At 46.3% G+C, this 12,137-nt stretch overlaps 1 protein-coding gene across 1 annotated transcript in view; it reads right to left on the bottom strand.

Annotated features, from left to right (window-relative positions):
* CACNA2D3 (calcium voltage-gated channel auxiliary subunit alpha2delta 3) overlaps positions 1-12,137 on the bottom strand; it is an 863,383-nt gene that overhangs the window by 71,706 nt on the left and 779,540 nt on the right. The window contains exons 30-31 of the mRNA XM_030307036.1: positions 9,887-9,949; positions 6,449-6,519 (exon numbers count right to left, since the gene is read on the bottom strand). Of these exons, the coding sequence (XP_030162896.1) occupies positions 6,449-6,519; positions 9,887-9,949 (134 nt within the window). The remainder of the gene's footprint in view (positions 1-6,448; positions 6,520-9,886; positions 9,950-12,137) is intronic.

Here is a 12,137-nt window from a genome sequence, read left to right as displayed (position 1 = left end):
AGTCTGCTCCAACTAGGGGAAAAGACGTGTGGGGATTAAGTAAACGTGGTCTGCCATCTGGAATCTGAGAGACAACAGTTCACATTCCGTGTCCCCCACTCACTACTGTGGGTGAACTTGGACAAGTTACTCACATGCTCAGCCACCACTTGCAGGACTTCACGGTCAAAGGGAAATAATGACAGTAGTAACTTCGTGGAGTTGTTATGGGGATTAATTAAGGTAATACACGTAAACACCTTGGAATAATGCCCGTCCTGTACTTAATATTCAGTAAATGAGGCCTGCTGCTATTATGATGAGGACGAGGGCAGCGTTCTTCCTGTTGTCATTGGGGATGCTCAGGCAGGCAGCTTGAGGATTTTAAAGAGTGATGCACTGGAATTCTCATGTCTCTGCCTTCTAGAAAGTTTGGCTCAGAAACACACTTGTTCAAGCCAATCTGTCTTCTTGTTCCCTTCAATGCCACCTCTGACAAAGCATACTTCTGTGGAAACGGTCAGGTCAACAGGAAGCCGGGAAGCCATTACATTCATTACATGAGTGTTGAGTATTAGACATTGGGGGGGGCAGTCGGCATGAGAGAGCAGCCATCCAAACATAACAGGCTTCTCCTTTCACACTCTCTAGACTGAAAGGCCAGGACATTGGCTGAAATGCAATGTGACTACCAAGGACAGGGAAAGCTGCAGTCACCGGCCAGGGAGCCTGTATGTATGGTTCCATCATGTAGAGACAGGAGAAGAAACATCCCAAGTCCTGAAGTCTACCTGATGTGTCACCTTTCTAGAAAGGCAATTTAGAGAGCAGAAGGAGCCACCACAGGGAACTCTGCACAAGCCAACTATGTTAATGAATGTGTGGGGCGAGGTGAGGAAGACATTCACCAGGCCCCATAGGGAAAATGTGGTGGTGGAGGGGTGAGAGAGCTCAGGCATGTTGCACCAAGCACATAACACAAACAAAACCGTATAAAGCAAAACACACACAGCCAAGACGGAGAGGACCTATCAGTAGCTCCCAAAGCAAAAACAGATTATTAGCAAGCGGTCCGTTTCTCTGCAAACCAAAGGCCAGGCAGGACCGATTGGTCTTTGCTTCCTCAAGCTGAATTCGATACACAAAGAACAAAGGAAGACCTTTTGGCAGAAACCACAAAGATAAAGTTTGGTAGAAGTACGCATTACTCTATTTAACCCCCACCTGCAGGTATACACATCCTTCTTTCAGTTCTATCTTGCTACTGAGAAAACTGAAAGTTAGTGAGTGAATGCTGACCAATGTCAGACAACTCCAAAGTGGAGAGCACCTGGAATGGTACCCTGGTGCTCTTAACTTAGTATGTCTTCACCCTAGCCATGCATAAGAAGCACGTGGATGCTTTCAAAGAGCATAAGTGCCTGGGCTCCATTCCCCAGATGAATTTCATATGAATCTTTGGGGGTGCAGCCTGAGCACAGGCGTGTTTTAATAGCTCTCCAGTGAGGGGTACCTGGGTGGGTTGAGCAGCTGACTCTTGATCTCAGCTTAGGTCACGATTCCAGGGTTGTGGAATCTAGTCCCACATGGGGCTCTGCACTGAGCTTGGAGCCTGCTTGGGATATATTCTCTCTCTCTCTCTCTCTCTCTCTCTCTCTCTCTCTCTCTCTCTCTCCCCCCCCTCCCCTTCTGCCCCCCTTCCCTGCTTGAATGCTTTTTCTCTCTTTAGAAAGAAAGAAAGAAAGAAAGAAAGAAAGAAAGAAAGAAAGAAAGAAAGGAAGGAAGGAAGGAAGGAAGAAAGGCAGGCAGGCACCCAGGTGGTTCAGTTGGTTACATGTCTGACCCTTGATTTCAGCTCAGGTCATGATCTCAGGGTTTGTGGGACTGAGCCTTGCACAGGGCTCTGCGCTGACAGGGTGGAGCCTGCTTTGGATTCTGTCTTCCTCTCTCTCTGCCCCTCCCCTGTTCATTTGCACATGCACGCACATGGGCACACGCACACGCAATGCACTCTCTCTCTCTCAAAATAAACAAACAAACATTAAAAATAAATAAATAAAAGCAAAAGCTCTCCAGGGATGCTGAGTCCAGGCCCACAGGCCCACCCCCAAGGCTGTGCTGTGGAGGTTAACTGTTGCATAGTAACCAGCTCTGGGGAGTTTTAATGATTAAAAAAAAGAAGAAAATGAAAAAAGAAAAAGACATTTGGAGCTATTATCTAAGAGCTAATCTCACATCCTGCCCGCAATACTCTGCAATCTGCCGAGCAATTTCACATACTTTGTTTTAGCTAATTCTCACAAAATCCCCTAAGGTCCATATTTGGGTGAGGAAGAAACTGAGGCTGGGAGACGGGGAGTCTGTGCAAGGCCACACACGGCGATTCTGGTGCTCAACCTAGAGTCCTCTTAGCTCAAGTGCAGTGTGTCAAAGAGGCCCCATCAGGAACCATGGATACTCTCCTATCTATCTATACGTATATAAAATATCATTTTATATATAAAACATATATACATATTCAATTCTCCTGGATATTTGACACTGAATTTGAATCACTGGGGACAAGAAGTGGGGGAGATACATGAATTCTAAGAAAAATCCTTTGAAACTAGGTGTTCTCTTAGTAATCCAAAGAGGGGTGACATCACTGCCAATGACAAGAGAGAGAACCATGGGGTGTGGATTTTGAGAAATAGGAATGCAAGGCTCTTACTGGCTGTGAACGTGAGTGCAAGAGAAAAATAGCTACGCTGGGAAACCCTACATGAGTCACCATTCCGGGGAGTCTACTTACTCTCTGTGATAAGAATGAAGAAGTATTTGAAGTTCTCTGTCTGGATTTCAATGCAAAAAGCTGACCAGGCACATGGTAGATCTCATGAGAAAATACATGAAGCCTGAAAACATGGTTTGGTTTAAAGATTTATCAACTTCAGCTAAAAGAAATCTGGGTGATGCTATCACTCTGCTGGCCTCCCATCCTCAAAGTCCTGCTTGCCCTGATAAGACACTGCTGAGCCAACATCTTCCTCAAGCTCCCCTTCACTTCTCAAACAGAAGAGGAAGAAGCTCCATGCACAACTCAATGCTACTCTACACAGAACCAGGTTAAGGGCAGACACTAGAAAATTCTCTCTGAGCTCAAACTGCAGGCTGTTTGAATCCAGCTCTGTTACACAGAGACTTAGGGCAGCTTCTTAACCTTTCTAAGCCTCATTATTTCCATCTGTAAAATGGGTATATTTATACCCAGGGCCAGCATCATGGGCATACAGCCTGTGTCATTGCACAAAACCCTGTACTTGGAAGGGCCCCAGGCTTCGTTGAATATTCTGCTGTTGGCGGTCTTGAAATTCTTAATAGGTTTTGAACAAGGGACCCCGGATTTTCAGTTTGCACTGGACTCTACAAATTATGCAGCTGGTCCTGTTTATACCTGTCCCACAGAGTACTGGAAAGTGCTGCAAGAGGTAAGATCTGTCAGGTGCAGCTCAGGTCTGGTGTGGGGTAGGTGCTCCGGGAAGGTAGCCACTGTGACCATTACTTTCACATTGCTGAAGCGATTAGTATGTTATTTGGCCCATCATACCATGTCACATGTAAGCTGGGTAGACAGAGTTAAGTCAAAGACTGAGCTAAAGTGACAACGAATGACCATTTTGTCTCTTAGATTATCTGCACACACTGCCACGGAACCTTCTTGAAGCTCCCTTGAGTTGGTAATTTGCACAAATCTGTGGCTTCCTTCCCATCCCCATGGTGCTGTAGACACAGAAGCGGATATTCTTTCCCTCTGATGACGCTGCTAAGTAGAACGGCCATCCGGTCACCAGATAAGTGACTACACAATCAAGGCAAGAGTCCACTGTCATGTAAACAAGCATCATCTTGCTTTAGAGAGAGAGGCGGCAAATCTGGACCAGGGGAGAGAGACAAAGGGAAGGTGACAGAGGGGGATGGTGTTCTCCCCTGTGAGCTCTTTCTGGAGAAGGTGGTTTGTAGGGTTCTTGTCTGTGAAACTCATGTTTTAGGACTGGATACAACCAGATCAAATCAAGAAACCTTGTGCCATCCTGGCACTGTCCAAGACACTGAGAAGAGAGAAGATGGGAAGTCAGTGGATTCAGGGAATGGGTCCTGGGCTTTTCCCCGGGTTCAATCACGTCCCCAAAGCAATTCAGCCTCCAGGCATCCTGTGTTCCGGGGTGGGGCTCGCTTTCACGGGGACCACAACTTCTGTTCCAGAGCACCATCAGGTACTTTGGGCTACCTCTTTTCAGTGCTGCTGAAATACAGGCCTTCCCTGAACAAAACGACTGTCACCCTTATGCTCTGAGGACACACTGCTTGCTGTAAAAGGCAGGGGCACCGCAGCACCCCCAACGCTGGAGGCCCCCTCGCCAGGCAGCGTGGGAAGCCTGCTGTGAGGTGTGTGGATGCAGAAGGAGCACCACCTGGTGCCAAGCAGAAAGCGAAGCCAAGATTGAGCAAAGATCCGCAGCGATACAAATCACAGCAGCAGCTAGCCATCACTGAGCCCTTAATATATGCCAGGCACTGGGTACGGGCCTTCTGCTTATTATTACCCCATTAACTCTGACAGCATCCCATGGAAGTAATTATTATTATCACCTTCATTTTCCACATAAGGAAACCAAAGCTTGGAGAGGTAACTTGACTCAGTTCTAAGGCACGCAGCTAGTAAACGTCAGAGTCTGGATTTGAATCCAATCCATCTGACTCCAAAACGTAAACATAAACTCTCATTGCTCTGGTGGCCCCTGTGAGGGCCCCTTCAAAGAGGCCCATGATCATTGTCAGCTAACTCCCAGAGGACAACAGATACTGTTACACTTGTGTCAAGTCCCTACTCCTTCCCTTTTCTCAAATATGTTAGCTACTCTCACAGCAAAAGAAAGTTCTAGATTCATGCCAACCATGCTTCAATCACATGAAGGAGAAGACTGGGAATTTACAATCCTACTACAACCTTTCTCTTTCTCCCACCAAGCTTTTTGAAAGGAATATCCAAGAGGGAAAAGGAAAAAAAAAAAAAAAAGATTTTGTTAAAGAAGTTGAAAAATATGCTTTCGAATGAGAAACACGTGTGTGATTATTCTCATCTTTTGTCTTCCCCCACCACCGAGTCGAAAGGAAACTAACAGGACACAAATGCACACACATTCATGTCAAGACAGGAACAACCAGTGGTGCCCTGCAGGGCAGACAATCCAGACGCTGCCCTGGGAAGCTTTAAGAAGCGCTGGAAAACTCCACAGCAACCCAAGCCCAGCTCCAAGCAGGGTTTTCAAGCACGTGTAGCAAAAGAGGAAAACACCGCACTTGAATTTTAAGAAAGGGAATTGAACACCCTGCGGCAGGCAGGCTGGGGGCAGGCAAGTGAGTGTGTCAGAGAGCGCAGAAGTGCTGGAGGTATGCCAGTTTTTTATATCATTTCTTTTTTCCCCTCCTTCTGGCACAAACAAGCTATGGAATCTCAAAAATTGGGTCATCATTTTTGAATTCCCTGCTTTCAGCACAGCGCTCAGTTGGTCTTGTTGACTGGCTCAAAAGTCCGATTTCCTGAGCTAACACTTCCTGGCCATTCAGCTGCACGGAGTAATGACTAGGGGCCTGCCTTTCCCACCAGCAGCAGTGGTTCTCACAGGCGAGCTGAGGTCCATCCATGTAGTGCCTGCTATTATGTATTTAACGGCATCAAATATGCCCACGAAAGCACCGCTTCAAAGACTGTCATTTCCTGTTGACTTTGGGGTGGGGTGGGGGACATTACTGACATCCTGATCTCCTTGGGGAGATGGCTTTTCCCATAGGCTTTGGTGTCCCCCAAAGCATGGCCATCCTGCCCAGGAGAGAGTGGAGCCAAGCGGAAGCTGTCATACACAAGCTTCACTTAGGGTCAGTGACAGCGCTCACGACCGAGGTGCCAGTAGAACTGGGCACCATCTGGGTTTTCTTCTAGCAGCAGATTTTAACTTCCCTCCATCTGGGGGCAGGTTTTGAGACCTTTCACTTGATTTTCCAAAATTATATCGGCAGGTGTCTGTCACTTTTTATCCCCCATTTCCAGATTTCTAGCAGCCTTCCCCAGTTTGCCAATGTGAGACAAAATACAGTCCTCCTTTTTAGCCAGCGGAAAACATTTCCTATGTCTTTGCAGCCACTTGCTTGAGACTGCTATCATTGCGTCCCAGCGAAGGCTCTGACTCCAGTATTGGCCTCCAATAAACCCTATTCTGGGTGAACAGGAAACCCATTGTGAGCTGAGTTTCTGTGACTCTTAACACTCATGCAAGAGGCATCGAATTTCAGCAAGATCTTCTGAAGTATGAACACCCGTACAAACCAGGCAGGGGTCAAGTCTGGGCTTGCTTTATTTGACCTTGGTTCGTTTTATTTTATTTAGGCAAACTTTTCCAGGGGGCGCAGGGGACCATAAAATCCTTACCTTTTAAAGGAGCCCATTGTTAACAGTTTGTTCATCACGGCCCCTTCGACCTCGCCAAAAAAGTCTCCAGTCTGCGGGGAAGAAAAGAAGACCCAGGAGGAAGTATAGATAAACAATGTGCCCAAACACCAGAGAATAGAAACGGGCGCAGCTCTGTGTTCTGGAGCAAAAGGCGCTGTCACATTAAAGTGGAGTATGTCCTCACAATCAGTAGAAGTGGTGGGATTACGCAGCAGACTAGAAAGCTGACGGGAAGGTTCCACCATACGCGGCACTTGCAAAGAGCGCCGGCTTCGCAAACCGCATGCGGAGCACTGGAACTGAAATGCACACGCATGCGCGCGCGCACGCGCACAGACATGCGCGCACACCCCCCCCCCCACCCGGATGCAGTAAACCTTCATCTGCGCTCAGTCTCTTGTGATTAAAACCCTACTTCGTAGAAAGAAACAGGCTATGAGAGGGCTTCCCAAGCAGTAATAAAAAGAATTGTTTATAATTCCTGGATGACCTGTTTAGGGAAATGTAGCCGTCCTCTTCATCGGCCCTATAAATCTCCTGCTGTTGAGAATGCATCTATTCTCAAAATCACTTTCTTTTTTTTTTATTTTTTTTTTTTCAACGTTTATTTATTTTTGGGACAGAGAGAGACAGAGCATGAACGGGGGAGGGGCAGAGAGAGAGGGAGACACAGAATCGGAAACAGTCTCCAGGCTCTGAGCAGTCAGCACAGAGCCCGACGCGGGGCTCGAACTCACGGACCGCGAGATCGTGACCTGGCTGAAGTCGGACGCTTAACCGACTGCGCCACCCAGGCGCCCCTCAAAATCACTTTCTGAAGAGCACTCGCAATTGTGTCCCTGGGCAGTTACCATGTGGACAAATCAGGCAGCCCAGGGCCCAGCCCCTTGAAGAGGCTTAATCAGACCTCTAATGGCTCACCCCTACGTCCTCAGGGCATTTAGGGCGTAGCAGCCCTTCCCCGCCACCTGATTGATGTTTTTGCCTCAGACCAGCTCTTGGTGTTGGCTGAGATTTGCATACTCTGAATGGTGGGATGAAAAATTAACGTCCTTGCCCATCCCTCCAGGCTCTTGGAACCATAGTCCTCCCGGTCTCGTGGGAGAGGGTGTAGGCAGTACAGCTGAAAAGAGCTTGGGACAACAGCCTTCTTCTGCCAACACCCTGGAATGAGCCAGTGTAGACCAGTAGAGAACCCCCATGTCTACGGTGGGTGCTCTAAGGATTTATAACTTCTGTGTGGGGTGAGTGGAGGGCATTACCGTCAGAGCCTGAATTAATAAATTCCATAGGCTTTGTATTAGCTAAATCCCGATTCAAATTACAACTGAGTGACCTCAAGCATGCTCCCGGGAGTTTTCAGGCAGAAAGGCATAGAAAGACTTTGTCAGAAAGTCACGAAAGAGAAGAGGAAGAAGAAGGAAATGACATTTCACTGACTAAATATGGAGCATTGCCTCTTTCGTTCCAGGGACAATTGGGATCTTTTGCAAAGTCTATGAGTGTGTGCTGCAGCGAGGAGCTAGGACATTTGTATTTTGTGTGTGTAAATATGCCAGTGTCAATGGAACTGGTTGTTAGATGAAGAACCACCCTAATTGGGGTGCAGGAAACCAGACAACATCAAACAAAGGCAGAGCAGGCCAGCTGGCTCCCTGGGCAACGCTGCAGGGCTGTCCCAGGGAGAGATCCAGCAGGGAGCAGAGCGCATGTGCAGGCCGGACTGGGTAGGAGTGGGTCACACTGTGGGCCAGTCGAGAACCCAGGCTCCTATCTCAGCCCTCCATCATCCTGGTGGGAGGACAGGGTTCCTCCTCAAAGGTGGTTAATTTGGATTCCTGCTCCACTGACTCTTGAAAGTTTGGTTTTTTTTTTTTTTTCTCCCAGCCAAACAGGCATATTACCATAGGCCTCTGGGCTCTTGCACTCTCTCAGACTGGCTTTACGTCGTGGGCTCACTCCTATCTGATCTTTACCAACTGTCCAATGTCCAGTGATGGTGAGCATCCGAGGAGACAGGCTGCGGGCAGTTTAATTTCTAACATTGTAGCTCTTCTCTCATCACAGGTGCATTTAAGATTCCCACAACATTTTCGTGGATAAGAAGGGAAATTCAAGCACAATTCCACATGTGACCCAGAGCCAGTTCTGATAAATTAACAAGGCACTGAGGTCAGACTCCTTAGCAACTTAAGGACAATTAACTAATTTATTTAGGCATTAATAGCCCTATCGTAGTGTTGACTGCTAAAAAATTTCAAATGATTTAAATGGGACTTCATTATAAAATGGCTGTCAATCATCCTTTTACAGAGCCCACCAGGACGCTCAGGCAGGTAATGTGGGGCGCCCCCACCCCCAAACTAGTGAAGGAAGAGAGCACGTCCCAGAGACCACGCACCTCCTTCTCTAGTGTTCCTTTATCATGCCACACTGCTAAACACATCTGTGTTTTACCATCTCTGAATAGGCTAATTTAATTTCTAATTGCAGAACAAGTTTTTCTGTGCATAGTTTTAAAGGAGAAACCTGGGGCACGCTGGCGGCTCAGCTGGTTCAGCATCTGACTCTTGATTTCGGCTCAGGGCATGATCTCATGGTTCGTGAGTTCGAGCCCCGCGTCTGGCTCTGTGCTCTGACCACATACAGCCTGCTTGGGATTCTTTCCCCCCACCCACCACCCCCTCAAAACGAATAAATAAACTTTAAAAAAGACAGAGAAACCGGTTTTCTCCATTACAATGCTATTGTTTTGAACTCTTATTTTGATTTCCAAACACAGTGGAGATTTCTGGAGATTTCTGTTCTTGGCCCCATTGCTGAGTGTCTTCCCATATCTTTTCCCTTGCCTCACACTGTACAGCTCAGTTAAATGAAGAAAATTTCTTCTCTCTTTCTGGATCCTTTTCCCTCAGTGTTGACAGCCCAAGTTAATCCCTGAACCCAGATAACTGATTTTAAAAAGCTAAAACCAGAAAGAAAGTCGTAAGGAATAATTATGCTGGAATGTGTGTGTGTGTGTGTGTGTGTGTGTGTGTGTGTGTGTGTGGTGTATATATATATGGAAAAAGTATTTAAATATCAAAAGGAGGAAACCTCCTTCAAATTGTCCAAACTCTTTAAGGCACCTCTACTTTTGAGGCCAAGTGTTCTACAAATTGAACATTTTATGAGTGAGAAAGCAGACCCTGGGCTCTGCCCCACCCCCACCCCCAACTGGGAGGTAAAAACTCTTTGGGGCCTGCTGAGAAGTAGGCTGTGATATTTTTAGAGGGACAGAAATAAGGGTTAATAATCTCCTGCTATTGCTTCTTAAATATAGATCATTGTCTCAAAGTTTTAACACCATCCTTTGTTCCCCTCACCTACGCCCATCCTGAGCTCCTTACTTTGGGTTGGTAGAAATTTCTCACTCACCTGGGTGTAGTCTTCAGACACCAGAATAAACCCATTATTGTCTATGAGGTAACAGTTCACAGTCTAGAAAAGAAAAAATACCACAGTTTCAACTTTGGATCTTCCGACTGCTTTTACACAAAATGACGTACTTCCAACCTGGGAGAAACCTACTGTAGGTTGTTTGCGGGGGGGGGGGGGGGGGAATTGGAAATGCCTGTTGGCTCTAGGAGTTGAGGCCATGGTTAAGCTAACCCCAGTGTTTACTTTGCAAAACTAACAAACAAAAACAAAACACTAAGCAAGCCTTGAACATCCCAGATTAGGATAAAAAGAATACATGTTAAAAAATTAATTACAGTTTATCTTCCTTCCCCCACCCCCCACCCCCACCCCTTTCTATGACCTGAAGACTATTTCCCAGGAACAAAGTGTTCACAGGCCCCGAGCCTGCATGCGTCGTGGCTGAAATGCAGGCTGTTTTGAAAGCAAAACGCCAGCACAATGTCATTACCCTAATGATGTATTAATGAAAACACTGTGTCGGCTCAGAAGACCATCAGGGGACCAGGTAATATTTTTTAATTTGTTCATAGACTTAGGCAGGGGGGAAGGGGCAGACTTCTGTTAAAGGGGCCCCTCAGGCCTCCTAAAGGTTTTCAAACTGTGTTTTTAATTGGGAGCTGGATTTGGGGGCAGGGCTGTTAGCTTTTGGTAGCTCAGACTTATGAATTGTAGACAGCAAGGTAAACCCAAACCTCTGCTTCCCCCACAGTACTTTAATCTCAAGTGAATGATTTGCTACAGGCTAAGTTTTAATTACAGTGCTGTGGGGTTTAAACTTAAGGTTTAATTCCATCCTTGATGTAACTCAGTTTCTATTTATTGCAGCTTTACATACCGACTGCAACATTTAATTTGTAACATATCTTTACCCTGAGCTAAACTCCCCCTAGCTCCGGGCCACCACAGGGCTGGTGTTTTCTGGGACATTTGCCTATCTGTGGAGTTGTTTTCAGGCAGGCACAAAAGTCCAGCAATGAGTTGGTCCAAAAGTTTCATCCTTTATTACTAGGTCGTGGTGGGGAATCAGCAGAAACTTAAAAGCCATGCTGGCACTTTTTTTAAAAAAATTTTTTTTTCAACGTTTTTTTTTTTTTTTGGGACAGAGAGAGACAGAGCATGAACGGGGGAGGGGCAGAGAGAGAGGAGAAAGAGAATCGGAAACAGGCTCCAGGCTCTGAGCCATCAGCCCAGAGCCTGACGCGGGGCTCAAACTCACGGACCGCGAGATCGTGACCTGGCTGAAGTCGGACGCTTAACCGACTGCGCCGCCCAGGCGCCCCCTTTTTTTTTTTTTTTTTTAAAGAGGCCCAAACAACTGTATTTGGCACCTTTTATAAAAGAGTTGGCTGCTTTGGTGAGTAATCGGGTTTTTCTCGGTTGTCCAAAGAAGGTTGAATGAATGACTTGGGTAACCAGGTTCCACTCTTGCTATTTGAAGAAGCTCTTTAGCTGTATGGACACTACTTGGGCCCTACTGGGTGGGAATCTTGACAAACCTTCTCCATTTTTTGAAGATAGCATTATGAAAGCAATCCCATAGAGCTGTGCCATCCAACATGGCAGCCATTAGCTATATGCAGATTTAAATTTAATTTTTTTGTGAATTAAAACTCAATAAAATTAAATATCTAGTTCTTTGGGTGCATTAGTCACATTTCAAGTGCTTTGCACTACCTTGGCTGGTGATTTCCATCACTGTAGAAAGTTCTCTTGGACAGCAATGCTGTAGATTATACTAGTACTCCTATGAGTTTTAAGCCAGGCTCCCCTGGGTCATGTTAGACAAATCCATATCTTTGTTTATTTGAATGTCATGATCCTTTACTGAAGCAAAGGGAGGCTAACCTCCATTTCATTAATAAATATACAAGAACAGAATTGGCCTCCACGTGTGGGTATTGACTAAATCCTCCCAGTTGCATAGAAAATCAAAGTCATCATACCCACCTCCACCCCTAATTATAAAATTAGTTTCCACTCAAACATGCCTAGCCAATGAGTACTCTTGCTATTACAGGGTGACTACCTCTCCGTCTCATGTTGTAAATAATGGATAGTACAAAGCAGGTACAAGGCCAATAGATATAAAAGTCAACTGAAAATCTTGAGAAAGAAGGATGCTTCCGTGAAGTCCATGAAAGTGATGCTGGCGATAGCTCCAATCATGGGAAGACACTGGCAGGTTAGACTCTCCCAGAGCAATCTC

This window comes from Lynx canadensis, chromosome A2 (assembly GCF_007474595.2).
Source record: "Lynx canadensis isolate LIC74 chromosome A2, mLynCan4.pri.v2, whole genome shotgun sequence".
Classification (NCBI taxonomy): domain Eukaryota; kingdom Metazoa; phylum Chordata; class Mammalia; order Carnivora; family Felidae; genus Lynx; species Lynx canadensis.
The sequence above is the reverse complement of the archived record's forward strand: the minus strand, read 5'-3'. Positions and strand labels throughout refer to the sequence as shown.